We start from the raw sequence: 18,635 nt of genomic DNA, 5'->3' as shown, positions 1-18,635 counted from the left end.
CGCCCCATACGCCACTGCGGCCTCCAGCCGATCCGCCTGGGCAGCCTCATCGGCCGGCAGATTCTGAGACGTGAGGAGTTGTTGTACCCAAAGGAGACTAGCCCACTGGGCAAGCGAACTGCACATCACCGCCCGCATGCCTAGCGCGGAGACCTCGAAGACCTGCTTAAGGAAAACCTCCAACTTACGATCCTGTGTGTCTCGCAATGCCGCACCTCCCGTTACTGGGATAGTCGTCCTCTTCGTGACCGCCGACACTGCGGATTCCACCTTTGGGACCTTGATGAGGTCCAGAAAATCTTCAGGGAGCGGGTATAGCTTTTCCATCGCCCGGCTGCTCTTCAGGGAGGCCTCCGGGGTGTCCCATTCCCTGGTGAGAAGTTGTAAAAACGAGTCATGGATAGGAAAAGCCCGAGCCCTCGGCCGAAGCGCCGCCAGGACCGGATCTCCCTTCTTTGAGGAGGTGACGACAGCGGGAGCCACTGGAGCAGGCGGATCCGGTGGAGGGTCCAAATCTAATTCCTGAATGATCTGCGGGATGAGGTCGTCCAGTTCTTCCCTCTGGAAGAGGCATAGGGTACGCGGATCATCCCCTTCTTGCGTGCCGTCCCCTTGGCCCCCGTCCGGGAGGTCAGATCCCTGTCCCGATGGGTCAGGCACCGCCCCCACTGCCGCTGGCGCCGAACGGACCCGAGTAGGAGGACGTGAGGCCCCCGCTCCCGAAGGGTGGGGGGGGGGGGGGGGCCGGCGCCAAGGGCGACATCTGTGGGATCTTAGGGGGGGGGGTCCCACAGGTGTGTCCAGTCCCTGTAGATAAGCGGTATGCATGAGCAGGATAAACTCCGGAGAGAATCCCGGCCTGCCCGGGTGCGTTTCGAGGGGCGGCGTGGTTCCCGCTCTCTGGCTCTGGGTGCTTGGCTCCTGCACCAGAATGGGGGGGGGGCGCCCCCGCTTGTAGAGTCTTCCCGAGAGACGTTCTCCCTCGTGGCCTGCGCCTCCGGGCGCTCAGAATGTAAGCTGGCCCCCGTTCCCGCCAAAAATGGCAGAGTGGCCGGCCCGCGCCGCCCGGGCAAAAAAGAAAATTCAGTCAAGGACTGTGAGGTACCTTCCCCCCCGAGAAGGCATCGTGCACAGATGCCCTCCCGGGAAATCCGGGACCCCGGGTCGCCGCAGGCCGCACAGCGCGACTGCCGCGGCATCGGGATCGCCGGGGGAGAGATGAAAAAGGCGGCAAAAAAAGAGCAAAAGCCTCGGGTTGGGGGGGGGGGGGGGGCCACGCGCACGAAAGCGCCGCTGCGGGGGGGCCCGGGCGGCCCGCACTGCCCGCTGTCCAAAATTACAGGAGGGTGCCGCGGGGGGGGCCTTCCCGGCCACACAACCCGCCCCAGAAGTCTTTCCCAAGCGCGGCAGCAGCCCACGAAGAGCTGCAAAATGGCCGCGGGTGAGTGAAGAAAAACGAAGAGGCCGGCACCACCTGCTTTCGCGGGCACCGGGAGCTGTGCTGTGAAGAAAAACTACAGAGGAATAAAGCTTACTTACCCCTGCTGCAACGACAAAGAAAACAGCACGGCTGCAGAAAAGAGACAGGAGAGATAAGTCACTCCCCCAAAGGTGAAAGGACCCTGCTTTACTTTTTTTTTTTTTTTTTTTTTTTATTAACTTTATACAAGACTTGATACAAACTTGATCCAGAGAAAAAGGCAGCAAAATAATCAAGCAAAAGAAGTGAGAAAGAAGGAAAAGGAGGAGAAGCCTGATTCCCCTACTCGCATCTGCTGGAGTCAGAAGATACTGAACTCCTGCAGAGGGGGTAGTAGGATATATGGATACGCCCCCTCAAAGCTTGTGCTGACTCCATCTGCTGGATTGGGGACATAACCCACTGTCTGGACTGATCCAGGTACGTACAGGGAATGAAAGGATTACCATATATATATGTATAAGTCAAGAAATGTATGCCAAAACATTGGCATAAATTAGCTGGTTTGACTTATACACATGTTGTGCACAGCCCCCCATCATCCTGACTCTCCCCCCCAAAACTCAAACGTCTGTGGTGGTCCAGCAATCTCCCACTCCCGGGCCGTTGGCTGCCTGTAAATCCTTCACCCCCCATGGCTGCCTTCCCTGTTTAATCCCCCCTCCTGAACCCCTCCCCCCCCAGCTCACCGAAGTCCCTGGTGGTCCAGCCATCAGCTGTCAGTATTCAAAATGGTGCCGGCTGCCCTTTGCCCTTACTGTGTGACAGGGGCTTAACTGGTGCCATTGGCCAGCCCCTGTCACATGGTATGAGCAATGGACGGCCCCAAAATACTTTTGACACTTAAAATAATAATATTGGTTCTGTGCCTAGGAAGAATATTTAAGGAAAGCAGTCTATCAGGTAGGTGGGAGGGATTTAAAGAGGCAAGATTTTCAGACCCAGACTAAACTGGTTGAGCCCCCTAAGTTTTACCCTCGACTTATCAATGAGTGACAGATAAATCTTGATTATGGGGCCGAAAAAATACCCTCAACTTATACATGAGTATATATGGTACACACCATTTACAGGAATTACATTGGTTACCAGTACGGTATAGAATTCATTTTAAAGCATTACAATTTAATGATATCATACAATATTTTTCTGATAGATTAAGAGTTATGCACTGACCCATATACTGCTTTCCTCAAATTGAAATTTTTTGTTTGTGCAAGTTAGGCAACGTAAGCTTCAAGATACTCGAAAGAAAGCCTTTCTAGGTACAGCCCAATGCTATGGAAATCTATACCTAATGAACTGCACTATGAAACAAGCTATTTAAAATTTTGCAAAAACTTAAAGCCTTGTTTTTTAATCAAGCCTTTGAATGATATATTTGACTATGTATGCTCTTGTACTGTTTTATGTGTTTATGTGTACTGTGTGTTATTATGTGTGTTATTTTTATAATTGTAGATTTGTAATCCACATTAAACAATAGGCACTGTAAATTGCAGAATATAAATTTTATTAAATAAATAAAAATAAATAAATAATTTACACCTTGAAACAATCTCCAACATTTGGTCCCTGCAATGGGCTTGAATTTCCACAAATGTGACTGGCTTTCCAATGAAGTCTCTGGCAACATTTCAAGCTGAGCTCAGAAATCCTCTGGAGGGCACACATCAAGCATCCACTTTTCACAGGTCTTTGGTAAATGCTCTCCTACTGCCTCTGTGCAAATACAGTAGTACCTGCCTGTGGCTTAGAGAGCAAAAGGTAGCTCCAATGGTGAGATTACGTACTTATTAATCTCGTTTTCCTTAGTGTAGGCAGATGGACTCATTACAAATGGGTATAGTGTACTCGTGCTAGCAGTTGGAGATGGATCTGATGTCAACACGTGGTACATATACCCCTGCAGGAAGTGCATACGCTCAGTAATCTTCCTTGCAAAAGCTGTATAGATATATGTGTGACTGACCGATTGATTTAACTGAACATGATTAACCTGACCGATTGATAGTAGCTGGAGACCGCCAGTGTTCTCAACCGGAAGGAGTCGACACCCGGCAGGGTGGATGTCCGATGTAAGGAAACATAGCTTACCTTGAAACGGTGAATCCCCATATAATATTGGCAGCCGGGCGAGATGCTGAGTCCATCTGCCTACACTAAGGAAAACGAGTTTAACAGGTAAGTAATCTCATCATTTCCTAGCGTGTAACAGATGGACTCATTACAAATGGGATGTACAAAAGCTACTCCCGGACTGGGTGGGAGGCTGCCCGAAGTACGTTTAGGATCGCCCTTGCAAATGCTGAGTCCTCCCTGGCCTGGACGTCAAGACGGTAGAATCTGGAGAAGGTATGGATGGAGGACCACGTTGCCGTTTTACATATCTCTGCAGGCGACAGCATCCTGGTTTCTGCCCAGGAGGCTGCTTGTGATCTGGCAAAGTGAGCCTTGACTCGTAGAGGTGGTGGTTTTCCCGCTTCTATGTAGGCCGCTTTAATAACTTCTTTGATCCAGCGAGCAATAGTCGCTCGTGAGGCTGCTTCTCCTTGCCGCTTCCCACTGCGAAGGACGAACAGTTGGTCCGTTTTTCGTACTGTTTCCGACATCTCCAGGTATCTGGACAGCAGCCTGCCGATGTCGAGATGACGCAGTATTCGACCTGCTTCTGATTTCCTCAACCCTTCCGTGGTTGGCAGGGATATGGTTTGGTTGAGGTGGAAGTGTGAGACTACTTTGGGTAAGAAGGAAGGAACCGTGCGAAGATGGATAGCCCCTGGGGTGATCCTGAGAAACGGATCGCTTTGATCTCCTCTTGGAGGTCAGACTGACTTTGTCTCCCTGGGTGTCGAATCGGACTCCCAGGTATTCCAGCGACTGCGAAGGCTGTAGGGAACTTTTGTTCATGTTGACTACCTATCCTAGGCTTTCCAGAAGGGATATAACTCTGCTGGTTGCTCGATGGCTCTCCTCCGGTGACCTTGCCCTGATCAGCCAATCGTCTGGGTAGGGATGGACGAGAATTCCTTCCTTCCTGAGGGACGCCGCTACCACTACTATTACCTTGGTAAAGGTTCGCGGTGCGGTGGCTAACCCGAAGGGTAACGCCCGGAACTGAAAGTGTTGTTTCAGGACTTTGAAGCGTAAGTAGCGCTGGTGATCCCGATGGATTGGGATATGCAGGTAGGCCTCGGACAGATCCAGGGATGTGAGATACTCCCCTGGCTGTATTGCGCTTCGGACTGACCGAAGAGTTTCCATGCAAAATCTTGGGACCCTTATTTATTTATTTAAGGCTTTTATATACAGAGTTTCTTGATACAGATCAAATCAGCTCGGTTTACATCGAACTAAGCAATTAACAGAAACAACAAGAGACAACTTTGAAGAAGTTGAGAAAGCATAAAGTTACATTGTAACACAGGGCACTTGAACTGGGGAAAAGAAATAAAGAGGGGAGAATAAAGATAAATTACTATATACAAATGAAGATGTGGGGGGGGGGGGGGGGCGGAGGATCTAGCCTTAAGTGTCGGTGGACCGACTTGAGGTCCAGGACAGGTCTGAAGGTGCCCCCCTTCTTGGGTACTATGAAATAAATGGAATAATGCCCAGAATTTATCTCCCATGCAGGCACTGGGATTATGGCTTTTACGGACAGGAGCCTCCGCAAGGTAGCTTCCAGTGCCGCCCTCTTGAGGGGCGGACAAGGAGATTCCACAAACTTGTCCGGAGGGGGATGAAAGAAGTTCAGATAATACCCCTCTCGGATGATGGCGAGGACCCACTGGTCCGAAGTAATCTCAACCCATCTGCGATAGAATAGGGTTAGCCTACCCCCTATGGCTTCGTCCCCCAGATGGGTCGGCTGATTCTCATTGCGGGGTGCGGCCGGGACCCGAACCCGAGCCAGATCCCCCTCTTGTTGTGCCTGGTCCGAAAGGACTGGTTCCTGGTCTGAGAACGAGGTGCTTGGTAGCGAGTCCTGTAGGGATTGAAGCGTTGAGAGCCTCTACCTCTGGATGGTCTAGGAAGAGGGCGCTGGTTCCTCCTTGACCTGTCTTCTGGTAGACGGGGTAATGGAGAGGCACCCCACTTATTAGCCAGGTTCTCGAGGTCGCTGCCGAACAGGAGGGATCCCTTGAAGGGCATTCTCGTAAGGCGTGCCTTGGAGGAGGAGTCGGCTGACCAATTTCGTAGCCAGAGCTGTCTCCTGGCTGCCACTGAGGATGACACTCCCTTGGCTGCTGTACGAACTAAGTCGGAAGCAGCGTCAGTGAGGAACGAGAGAGCTGATTCCATTTCTTCTCCCGGGGTGTTGTTCCTGGCTTGTGACAAACAGGAACGCGTCACCACGGTGCAGCAGGTTGCGATTCGTAGGGACATGGCTGCCACCTCAAAGGCTTGTCTCAGGATGGCGTCCAGGCGCCGGTCATGCGCGTCCTTGAGGGCCGCCCCTCCCTCCACTGGAATGGTGGTGCACTTCACAATTGCGCAGACTATGGCGTCTACCTTGGGGCACGCCAGCAGCTCCTTAGTTGCCGGGTCCAGGGGGTACATGCTGGACAGGGCCCGACCCCCTTTGAATGAGGCTTCCGGTGCATTCCACTCCAGATCGATCAACTGCTGTGCTGCTTGGAGGAGGAGAAAATGGTGTGCCGATTGACGAAGGCCCTCTAGCAGGGGTTTCACTCTGGGTTCCCCTGGGGTGCCTTGGCCCCGGACAGCCAACTCCGACAGGCATTCAAAGACCAGGTCTGGGAGATCCTCCTTAAGGAAGAAGTGCCTCATGGTTCGATATGGCTCTATCCCCGAGGGAGGTTCACCCTGCTCGGGAAGCTCGCCTTCTTCCTCAGAGCAATCTGAATCCCCATAAGTGGGGCTTCCGGGTGGCGAGTGGCCATGCCTAGGCCTAGACGGTCCAGGGGCAGGGTCATCCGTATGGATCCGTACGGGGAGCAGACTGCATTTGGACAAAGGCATGAATCCCCTTGAATAATTCCACCCAGGAGAGTGAAGCAGAGTCTAGCCTCAGGGGCACCAGGTCTCTAGGGTTCCCCGGCTGCTCACTTCAGCCTGCTAGGTCCGGGGTGTTTCCTGAGGAACTGGCAATTAAACTGGGCTGAGATTGGCCCTGACCTGGAACTCCCAGGGCCTCCTCACATTGGGCACATAGGGAGTCTGCTTCCTCGCTCTGTGTGGCTCTGAGTTGGCATGCTGAGCAGAGGCCTAGAGCTCTTATACCAGGTTCCGGAAGTGCCAGCCCTGTGGACGCCTGGGCTCTCATACGCTCCATTGCATCTAGTATCTCTATGCGATTCGCCTTGTAAAATGCGTGAGATCTGCGCGCCTATAATGTGCGCCTATCAACGTGCGCTTATGATGGTGCGCTTATCAGCGTGCGCCTATCAATGTGCGCCTTTGAAGGTGCGCTTATATGAAGGTGCGCCTATCAGCGTGCGCCTAGCAACGCTATCGACATGCGCCCAGCAACGTGCGCCTAAGCCCGTGCGCTTATGAATGCTATCAACGTGCGCCTAATGACATGCGCCTAACAACGTGAGCCTAACGCCGTGCGCCTAACAACGTGTGAATGCACGCCCCAACAGGGCAGAGGATTACTGAATTGCTTCACTTCCTGCAGGGGTATATGTACCACGTGCAGACGTCAGATCCGTCTCCAACTGCTAGCATGAGCACACTATACCCATTTGTAATGAGTCCATCTGCTACAAGCTAGGAAATAAGCTATTTTAGTCACCCGCTATAGTGCCCAATAAAAAGTGCCCCCCATTAACTATGTGTAAGGCAGAACCCCAAGCAGGATGATGGAAGCATTGACAGGAAGGAGCAAATGAGATACTTACACCAATGAATGGAATAAACTTTTGATAGGAGTCTTCATCTTGGCTGTTGGAAGACCAGGAAAACTATTAAAGGCAAGATATGGCTACAAGTTCAGCAGTCCTCCTCCTCAAGGTACTGTCCCTCAAATCTTGGTTAGACCAAAAAAGAAAGACAACATATTTCCATGCTCTGCCTCTAAAAACAATTCAAGCAGCCTTACATGTCACTCAAGAGTCCCTTCTAATCCTCCATAAATTGCCCATGAGGGAACATTCAAATAGCAACCACACTAATGCTGTCAGAGGAAGGGAAGAGAAAAGCAAGGAAGGACATTTAGAGAGATATTTTGATACACAAAACCATAGTACGCTATAAAAACAACCCCAGATACTCAGTTCCAGAGAAATAATGGCCATGATGCAACTACTTCCCAGGGCCACCAACTTCTAGGAAAAATTCAGATTTCTCACTGAAGCTGATACTTAGATAGAGATGGTGGATAACAGTCACTTACAACTTGTGTTTGCAGGTGAGCATAGCTTCTGCTACTGGCAGTTGGTGGGTTACACAGGCACCGGCCACATACTGCATGATCCTACCAATTACATCAAAGGGCTCTAGGGAAGACAAAAGCAGAGCACATAAGTTCATCAGTAAATACTTTACAACAACAAAAAACTATATTCCTCCAGTTTCACAAGCTAGTGATGGCAGCACAGAACTGTGACACCTGCAAAGCTGAGTCCCAATCCCACCTCTCTTACTGTACAACCTTGTTGTCAGAGCACAAAGCTGTGGCAGCTAAAAACCCAGATTTCAATCCCATCACAGCTACCAACTCTCACTACAAAACCTAGTGCTAACAGCACAAAATTGTGACACTTGCTGATCCAGGGTAATAGTAACATAGTAAACGATGGCAGATAAAGCAAAATTGCTTACCTTGTAATAGGTGTTATCCCAGGACAGCAGGATGTAGTCCTCACATATGGGTGACGTCACCGAACGGAGCCCAGGCGGGAAAGCTTTCTGTCAAAGTTTCTAGAAACATTTGACTGGCCCTGTGAGGCCACTGAGCATGCCCAGCATGCTATGATATTCTCTGCCACAGGTGTCTCTGTTTAGTCTGTTATATAGCATAAAGCGATAGAGAAAAATAAAATAATAAAAGGTATGAGACCCAACTCCGTGGGGTGGCGGGTGGGTTCTGTGAGGACTATATCCTGCTGTCCTGGGATAACACCTATTACAAGGTAAGCAATTTTACTTTATCCCAGGACAAGCAGGATGCTAGTCCTCACATATGGGTGAATAGCAAGCTAGAGGCTGAGTCATGTTGTATTGAGGCAACAGTGAAGTATTGTTGTTGAATGAGTCAGCCGAAGATCCCAGAACATTGGATGTAGGAGGAGTTGGGATTAAACTGGAAACAAGTTCTTTAAGACAGATTGTCCGTAGGCTGAATCTTGTCTTCCTTCTTTGTCTAAGCAGTAGTGAGCTGCAAAGGTGTGAAGAGAACTCCATGTTGCTGCTTTGCATATGTCTAAGATTGGCACTGAACGAAAATTTGCTACTGAAGTTGACATTGCTCTTACTGAATGTGCCTTTACTCGCCCTTGAAGAGGAAGGCCTGCTTGTTCATAGCAGAACTCTATGCAATTTGCTATCCAATTGGATAAGGTATGTTTACCCACTGCTTTACCTGGCTTGTTTGGATCATAAGAAACAAAAAGTTGAGTGGATTTCCTATGGACTGCAGTATGGTTTAGATAGAAAGCAAGTGTACGCTTACAGTCTAGGGTGTGCAATGCTGTTTCCCCTGGATGGGAATGAGGCCTTGGAAAGAATGTGGGTATATTTATGGATTGGTTCAAGTGGAATTCCGTAACTACCTTGGGGAGGAATTTTGGATGTGTACGGAGAACCACTTTGTCATGTAGGAACTTTGTATAAGGTTCGTAGGTGACAAGTGCTTGTAACTCACTAACCCTTCTAGCTGAAGTAATGGCTATGAGGAAGATAGTTTTCCATGTGAGAAACTTAAGATTACAAGAGTCGATGGGTTCGAAAGGGGAGCGCATGAGTCTTGTTAGTACCAAATTCAGGTCCCAGCTTGGGACAGGTTTGTGAATTGGTGGTTTAAGGTTAGTTAAACCTCTCATAAATTTGTTTACGAGAGGATGTGTGGCTATAGATGCATCACCTGTCTTGTTATGGTAAGCAGAGATTGCACTTAAGTGTACTCGTATAGATGAAGTCTGGATACCAGAGTTCGAAAGATGGTATAAATAGTCCAGTAGAGGAGGTGTGGGGCAAGTGAAAGGATCTATATCTTTTGCTGAGCATCACAACGTAAATCTCTTCCATTTAGAAGAATAGTTTTTTCGTGTGGAAGGTTTACGTGAAGCTATAAGCACTTGAGATATATGAGATGAAAGATTGAGTGGCTGTAATATCAAGCTTTCAACATCCATGCTGACAGGGATAGGGACTGAAGGTTGAGATGTCTCAACCGACCCCGATCCTGAGTAATGAGAGTGGGCACTACTCCTAGATGAATTGGATCTCTGACTGAGAGGTCTAGCAGTGTGGGAAACCATACTTGTCGAGGCCAATACGGGGCTATGAGAATCATGGTCCCCCTGTCCTGTTGTAGCTTCACTAGAGTTTTGGTTATGAACGGTATTGGAGGATACGCGTATAGTAGGCCTGAGTTCCAAGGGCGAGGAAAGGCGTCCTTGGCTGGCTTGTTCTTCTGTATGTGTAAAGAACAGAAGTTGTCCACTTTGTGGTTCAGATGTGACGCAAAGAGGTCTATGGTTGGTTGACCCCAACGTTGAAATATCCTGGTTGCTACTGCAGGATCCAGGGACCATTCGTGTGGTTGGAATTGACGACTGAGTCGGTCCGCCACTACATTGTGAATGCCTGCCAGATAAGTGGCTCGTAGGGACATTGAGTGATTCAAGGCCCAGCCCCAAATCTGTGCAGCTTCTTGACAAAGGAGATAGGAGCCCGTACCTCCTTGTTTGTTGATGTACCACATGGCTACTGTGTTGTCTGTTTGGATGAGAACAGTCTTGTGTGAAAGGCGGTCCTGGAACGCATGTAGTGCATAACGTATAGCTCGGAGCTCTAGAAAATTGATTTGATATGTTGCTTCGAGTTTTGTCCAAGTCCCTTGAGTGTAGAGATTGTCTACATGAGCTCCCCATCCCAAGGTGGATGAATCTGTAGTCAAAGTAATCTCTGGGACTGGTTGTTGGAAATGTAGGCCTTTGCACAGGTTGTCTTTGTTGGTCCACCAAAGTAGAGATGATTTTAGTTGGTGGGTTACTTGAATTGGATAGTGAAGTGGTTGAATGGCTTGAATCCATTGTGATGTTAAAGTCCATTGGGCAACTCGCATGGCCAACCTTGCCATAGGAGTAACATGAACTGTGGAGGCCATGTGACCTAGCAGAATCAGAAACTGATGAGCTGTGGTTTGTGTCCGTAAGGAAATGGACCTTGCTAACTGAATGAGGGCCTCTGCCCGTTCTATGGGTAGAATTTATTTATAACTTTTATATACCGACATTTAAATGGATATCACATCGGTTCACATACAACTGGGGAACCAAAAAACTAGTAGTGCGAAATGAAGGATAAAGTTACAATTAACAGGGGTCATAAGAAACGGGGAGAGAATGCGGAATGGTCTAAGGGACCCAGTAAGAGTAATAGAAGGATACAGCAAATTTACAAATTTGTTGAGATAGCAACTATATTACAAAATATATTTACAAAAACTGTATGACAGTCAAAAGGCCTAGTGTGGTTGCAGCAAATTGTTATGACAATGTATAATGTTTGGGTTTACCAGAGATAGCTATAGGAATGTTAGGAGGATAAAGGTTAAATGGATGGAGAAATGGAAAATGGTAGGGGTGCAGAGACTGGGATGGGATTAAGTGAATGCTTGGTTGAATAACCAGGTTTTTAACTTTTTTTTTTAAAGGTGTTTGGGCAGTGTTCCAGGCGAAGGTTTGGCGGCATCGAGTTCCAAAGTGTAGGACCTGCGATGGAGAGGGCACGTTCTCTGGTGGAAGTGAGCTGGGCAGATTTGTGTGAGGGGGCGGTAAGAGTCCCTAGGTAGGATGATCTGGTAGGCCTGTTGGGGATATGAAACTGGAGCGAGTCATTAAGCCAGTGTATCTCATTATTGTGTAGGGTTTTGTGGATGATGGATAGGCTTTTATAAAGGATTCTAAGCTGGGATAGGAAGCCAGTGAAGATCTCTGAGGATAGGTGTGATATGGTCTGATCTGCAGGAGTTGGTAAGAATTCTAGCTGCCGCATTTTGCAGCATCTGCAAAGGCCTGGTGGTGGACGCAGGCAATCCTAGAAGTAGGGAATTGCAGTAGTCAATTTTTGAAAATAAAGTAGTTTGGAGGACAGTACGGAAGTCGTTATGGTGTAAAAGGGGTCTTAATTTTTTCAGGATGTGTAATTTGTAAAAGCAGTCTCTTGTAATGTTGGTTATGTGCTTTTGGAGATTGAGGTGGTCATCCAAGGTGACGCCGAGGTCTCTGACATGTTGTGACAAGGGGTGAGATGGGAGCAGGGGAGTGTGAGGGTGGCGGGCAGGAGAAATGTAGAGTAGTTCAGTTTTTGATGAATTGAGGGCGAGGTTAAGGTTGGTGAGAAGGCTATTGATTGAGGATAGGTATTTATCCCATAATTTAAGGGCATTTGTTACAGAATCAGTGATAGGGAGAAGTATCTGGACATCATCAGCATATACATAGTGTGTGAGTCCAAGATCTGCGAGCAGTTGGCATGGGGTAATAAGTAAATGTTAAAGAGGGTAGGGGAGAGGGAAGAGCCTTGGGGAACGCCATGAGTTAACTTGACCGGGTTAGATTCATGATTGCCTATTTTGACTTTGTAGAAGCGGTTGTCTAAGAAGGAGGACAACCAGTTCAGGGCTGAGTCTGCAATACCGATATCTGAGAGGCGATTGGTAAGGAGATTATGGTTGACGGTATCAAAGGCCGCAGAGATGTCTAGCAAGGCCAGGATGTAAGATTGGCCTTTATCTAACCCTTTGAGAATTGTGTCGGTAAGGGATATTAGTAGGGTTTCAGTATTGAAGAATTTTCGAAAGCCGAATTGAGAGGGGAAAAGCAAGTTGTGACTATCGAGATGATCTATAAGCTGGGCATTGACTACTCTTTCCATGAGTTTAGATATGAATGAGAGATTGGATATCGGTCGGTAGTTGGCTGGGACAGCAGGGTTCAAGTTAGGTTTCTTTAGAATGGGTTTGAGGGTAGCTTGTTTCAGTTCATTGGGGACCTTACCTAGAGTGAGGGATCGATTGATAATTTCGGAGATAGGTTTAGCTATGGTGTCAGGGATAGCAAGGAGCGATTTTGTGGGGATGGAATCATCGGGGTGGAGGGAGGGTTTCATTTTCTTTAAGAGATTAGTTATCTCTGCGGCAGAGGTGAGTTCAAATGAGATGAGAGTGTTACTGGATGATTTTTGGGTGGTAAGGGGGAGGGGGGGTTGTGGGGAATTTCGAGATAATATTGGTGATTTTAGACTGGAAATAGTTAGCTAATTCCGTACACTTGTTTTTGGCGTCAGTATCTGAGAAAGGGGGTGGAGTTGAATTTGTGAGGGAGGATACATACTTAAAAAGGGCTTTGGCATCATATTGGTAGTTGTGGATTTTCTGAGCGTAGTAGTCTCTTTTTGTTTTCATAATGGAGGTTCTGTAGGAGTGGAGGGTGTGTTTGTAGGAGGCCTGGAGAGTTGGGGAGGGGTTCTTACGCCATTTCTTTTCCTTGGCCCGTAATTGGAGCTTAAGGGTTTTGAGTTCAGGGGTGAACCAAGGCTTCTTTGGGTTTGAAGGTTTTATTTCTTGGCTTTTGCTTGGTTTGTGTTCAAATCTGCTCCTATGAATTGAAGCAGATGAGTTGGAGTGAGATGGGATTTTTGATAATTGATAAGAAATCCCATGGAGTGAAGCAGAGCAATTGTTCGGTTGAGAGAAGTTATTGCTCCTTGTTGAGATGGACTCCTTATGAGCCAGTCGTCTAGATATGGGAAAACATGGACACCTTCTTTGTGTAAGTGTCCTGCTATTACTGCTAGACATTTGGTGAAGACTCTGGGAGCAGATGCCAGTCCAAATGGGAGAACTCTGTATTGGTAATGTTGAAGGCCTACTGTGAAGCGCAGGTATTTGCGATGAGGAGGGTATATTGGAATGTGAGCATAAGCATCTTGAAGATCCAGAGAACAAAGCCAATCCTTTGCTTGAAGAAGTGGAAGCATAGTGCCTAGAGAAACCATCCTGAACTTTTCTTTCTTTAGAAATTTGTTGAGATTTCTGAGGTCTAGGATTGGACGTAGGCCTCCGGTTTTCTTTAGAATGAGGAAATATTTGGAGTAGAATCCCCTGCCCTTCTGTGTCCGAGGCACTGGTTGAATGGCCTTGGATCTCAGAAGGGTCGATAATTCTGTTTGTAATTGATGAAGTTGAGAGTTTTGTTGTTGGCAGGATGTTGGTGGAAATTCTGGAGGAATTGAAGTGAAATTTAGTTTGTAACCTCAGGCGACTATTGAAAGAACCCATTGATCTGAGGTTATGTTTTGCCAATTTTTGTGAAAAAGGGATATTCTGCCTCCCACTGGAAGAGTTGGTTTGGGATTGCAAGGTTGAATCTGTTCTCTGGTGTAATCCTCAAAAGCCTGTTGCAGGCCCTGTCTGTGCAGGTGGTTGTGGACGGGCAGGCCTGGATTGTCTGGCTTGAGATCGCTGACTTGGTCTGGTGGATCTACCCCTATTTGTTGGTTGGTAGTACTTGCGTGGCCTGTAGTAAGAGCGTCTCGCATCTCTTCGTGGAGGACGACGAGAAGGTTGACTAGGAGGTTCTTGTGGGGTTTGAGACAGTTGTTTTAGTGTCTCAGTGTGATCCTTGAGCTGTTGAACAGCTTCTTGAATTTTATCTCCAAAGAGATTGTCACCAAGACAGAGAAGGTCAACAAGCTTATCTTGCACCTCAAGCCTGAGGTCAGATGCCTTGAGCCAGGCCCACCGGCGAGCAGTGATCCCCGCTGCTGCTGTTCTTGAAGCGGTTTCGAAGTTATCAAACTGCTCTCACTTCGTGTTTTTCTGCCTCAAGACCTTTTGATATAATTGCTTGAGCAGGCTCTTGGAATTGAGTAGGTAAGGAAGTGATGAATTGTTCCATCTCTTTCCAGAGATTTCTCTGGTGTTGAGTTATATAGAGCTGATATGCAGAGATTTTAGTACTCAGCATGGAACTCTGGTAAATCTTCTTACCCATTGTGTCCAGGAACCTGTGCTCCCTGCCTGGTGGGATGGAGGAGTGTGGGCGCACACGTTTAGATTTCTTCTGTGCTGATTCCACAACGACAGACTGATGGGGCAATTGTTGTTTGTGGTACGCAGGAGCTGGTTGAACTATGTAGGTGGTTTCTACTCTCTTGTTTACTGCAGGTATGGAAGCTGGGTGTTCCCAGATTCTTTTCTGAAGGTCCAATAAAACCTCATGTACAGGTATTGCCAGTACCTGTTTGGGTGGATCCACAAACTATAATACTTCGAGAGTTTGTGCTCTTGTATCCTCCTCAGCAGCCAATTTAAATGGAATGGAATCAGACATAGTTTGTATGAAGGATGAGAAAGAAAGATCTTCTGGAGGTGACTTCTTTCTTCGGTCAGGAGAAGAAGGATTTGACATGAACTCCTCTGAGGAAAATTGAGAGGGTTCATCATCCCAGGAGTCTTCTGATTCTTCTCTATAAGTTGTTTGAGTTGTTGGTGCTGGTGGGGCTTGCAGCCCTGAAGGTCCAGGTTGTGGATCATCGAGGAAAAAATCAGCAGATACCTGTCTTTTTGTGATAGGTGGTAATTTGTCGATGACTTTTTGGTATCTTTGTAGGAGGCGATGGTAAAATGCCTCATCTTGCACCTCCTCTGTGGAACCGGTGGCGGCAGGGATGCTGTCGTTTGGATCATTGATGGAATTTGAAAAATCATCGATGTAGATTGAGTCAGTAGCCTTGGTGTGGTAGTTATAGTACCCGTCGAGGATCTTGGGAGAAAAGACATTGTTGTCATCGGTGTTATCACCGGCATCGATGTTGTAGGAAGAAGCATCGGCATCGATACTGACGGTGAAGGTATCGGCATCGATGGCAGAGCCATCGGCATCGATATTAAAGGCATCGGCATCGATGCTGGAGGCATCGGCATCGATACGGAGGGTATCGGCATCGACCCGGAGGTCGGCATCGACAGGCCTGTCGGAAGTTGTTGCTCTTGTAGAGCTTGGAAAACAGCTTGTCTAATAAATGTAGACAATTCAAGCTGTGGTGTGAGCGAGGACTCCGATGGTGTATGCGATGGTAGTGCAATGGCCATCGATGATGTCGTCGGTATCGGCGAAGGCCCAATCACTGGCGTGTCCTGGTTTTTAGACCGCTTCGGCATCGACTCGTCCTGGGACACCGATGCGGACGATGATCGATGTCGATGTTTGGTTTTGGATCGTTCTGTCGACTTTGTAGAGAGTACAGACAATGGCGAGGATGACCGATCCCCTGATCCATTCGGACGCGGTTTTTTAAGTAAAACTTTCTTTGTTGCTCCAGCCGGAGACGACCTCGGTGCTTTTGAGGGAGAAGGAATTAGCTGAAGAGAAAATAGGTGTTCCATCTTCTCTTGCCTGGCCTTTCGTCCTTTGACCGTCATTTCTGCACATTTATTGCAGGTATTGACATCATGTTGTTCCCCGAGGCACATTACACACTCCGAATGGGGATCGGTGATGGACATATTTCGGTTGCAGACAGGGCATTTTTTGAAACCGGTCGCCATTTTCGATCGACGGCCGTCGATGAAACGAACGTGTGTGTGTGTGTGTGTGTGTGTGTGAAAAATTTTCAGCCGAAAATTATTTAGAAGACAGTACTCACCAGCCGGTGAGGCAGAGACTTCCCCGTGACAGAGAATATTTTAAAAAATGACTTTGCAGTCAAAAAGAGATTCCCAACGGTAGGGCTTTCGGTCCGCGGTGCGAACGGCAGCTCGGAAAAGTGAAGACTAAACAGAGACACCTGTGGCAGAGAATATCATAGCATGCTGGGCATGCTCAGTGGCCTCACAGGGCCAGTCAAACATTTCTAGAAACTTTGACAGAAAGCTTTCCCGCCTGGGCTCCGTTCGGTGACGTCACCCATATGTGAGGACTAGCATCCTGCTTGTCCTGGGATAAACACCAAACTGGCCCATCCAGCCTGCTTAGTTGAGATTCTTCCACTTTGGTTAAAGGTGCAAATAAGTTCCCATATGTAACCTAACACCAATTCCACAGTCCCCTCCTCCAAGCTTATCTTTTACCTCCTTCAAGCTTATTTTTCAACCTTTTACCCACTACTCCCCCCCTGCACCACTAACACTCTTCTGAACCGAAGGAGCTGGCCTCCTGCTGCACCAAAGTCTTCAGTATCAGCCGATTCACAGCTCCTGCACTTCAACCAAAGGGGATGGCCTTCTTTAATTAATCTCCCCAGCAAACGCCCAAGGAAAGACCACAAACCCCCAAAGGGAAGAATAAATTGAATACTTCCCGTGAGCTGTCAGAAGTCCGCGGGGAGAGAGGAAACCGGGTTTCAACCTCCACCAACTCTGGGCTGAGACATGCTCACTCTACTCCACCAAGGGGATAGAATATCTCAGGTTCTAGCACCCCTGGGAGCAATTTCACTTCTTTTGTTTCTTTTTTTCTCCAAGTCTCAGTTGCAAGTGCTTTAAACCTCTACCATCTGCTGGAGACGGAGAAATACTGAGGGACTGCAGGTGGCACACTGCCTAAATACTACAGGTTCAATAAAGCTTTTCTTCTCTGTCTCCATCTGCTGGTAGGGATGCAAAACCCAGTTGTTTGAACTGATCTGAGTATGAAAAGCAACATAGTAAATGATGTTAAACACCAAACTGGTCCATCCAGTGTGCCTATTTGAGATTCTTCCACTTTGGGTAGATGAGCAAATAACGTCCCATATGCAACCCAAAACCAATTTTACAGCTCCCTTCTCCAAGCTTCTCTTTTACCTGACCTTTCAACCCTTTAGCCAGTACTGCCTCCCAAAATCTGCCCCAAATGCACCAAAGGTCTGTTAAAAGTACTGGACTCCATCACCTCTGCTTGTAGGCCATTTAAGGCCTTGTCATCTTCACATTTGGTAAGAACATAAGAAACTGCCAAACTGGGTCAGATCAAGGGTCCATCAAGCCCAGCATCCTGTTTCCAACACTGGCCAATCCAGGCTACAAGTACCTGACAAGAACCCAAACACTAAGTAGAGCCCATGTTACTTATGCCAGTAATAGTAGTGACTATTCCTAAATCAACTTGATTAATAGCAGGTAATGGACTTCTCCTCCAAGAACTTATCCAAACCTTTTTAAACCCAGCTATACTAACTGCACTAACCACATCCCCTGGCAACAAATTCCAGAGCTTAATTGTGTGTTGAGTGAAAAAGAATTTTCTCTGATTAGTTTTAAATGTGATACTTACTAACTTCATGGAGTGCCCCCTAGTTCTTCTACTATCCGAAAGAGTAAATAACCGATTCACATATACCCATTCTAGGCCTCTCACGATTTTAAAGACTTCTATCATATCCCCCTCCCCTCAGCTGTCTCTTCTCCAAGCTGAACAGCCCTAACCTCTTTAGCCTTTCCTCACAGAGGAGCTGTTCCATCCTCTTTATCATTTTGGTTGTGTGTTTGATGTGAATAGGTATCATTCTTTGTTAATCAGCACAGCAGTGAGTCACTCAGGGAAACTAACTGAAGTGTACATCTCCTAAGGGATTGTTTTGCACTAATTTACCTTAGAAGCATATTGTATATTACAAGGGAAGTGTTAAGGTTGTGTGTTTTATTTGATTAGGTAACATTCTTTGTTAATCAGAACAGCAGTGAGTCACTCAGGAAAACTAACTGAAGTGTAAATCTCTAAAGGAACTGTTTTGTACTAATTTACCTTAGAAGCACATTATAAATTAGAAGGGAAGAGCTCAGTAACCTACATTCCAGTGGGAACACTGAGAGGAGAGGATCACCTTGCTGGTGGCTGAAAGAAATCGGTAAGTTTTTGCTTGGGACATTGTCTTTTTTAAAAGTATTGGGGCAAAGTTAACTATTTGGGAATATTATTTAGTGTGTTTGCGCCTTTAATAGTCAGAAAGGCAGTGATTAAACAAGTTAGACTGT

At 47.4% G+C, this 18,635-nt stretch overlaps 1 protein-coding gene across 2 annotated transcripts in view; it reads right to left on the bottom strand.

Moving 5' to 3' along the window:
* PACS1 (phosphofurin acidic cluster sorting protein 1) overlaps nt 1-18,635 on the bottom strand; it is a 478,069-nt gene that overhangs the window by 97,867 nt on the left and 361,567 nt on the right. For both annotated transcript variants that reach the window (XR_003858449.1, XM_029614641.1), the window contains exons 18-19: nt 7,845-7,947; nt 7,351-7,393 (exon numbers count right to left, since the gene is read on the bottom strand). Coding sequence is in view for 1 of the 2 variants with exons in the window: in XM_029614641.1 (XP_029470501.1) it covers nt 7,351-7,393; nt 7,845-7,947 (146 nt within the window). In the remaining variant the exon portion in view is untranslated. The remainder of the gene's footprint in view (nt 1-7,350; nt 7,394-7,844; nt 7,948-18,635) is intronic.

The sequence above is a fragment of the Rhinatrema bivittatum genome, chromosome 8 (genome assembly GCF_901001135.1).
Source record: "Rhinatrema bivittatum chromosome 8, aRhiBiv1.1, whole genome shotgun sequence".
NCBI lineage: Eukaryota > Metazoa > Chordata > Amphibia > Gymnophiona > Rhinatrematidae > Rhinatrema > Rhinatrema bivittatum.
Note: the sequence above shows the minus strand (reverse complement) of the source record. Positions and strands in the feature narration are given on the sequence as shown.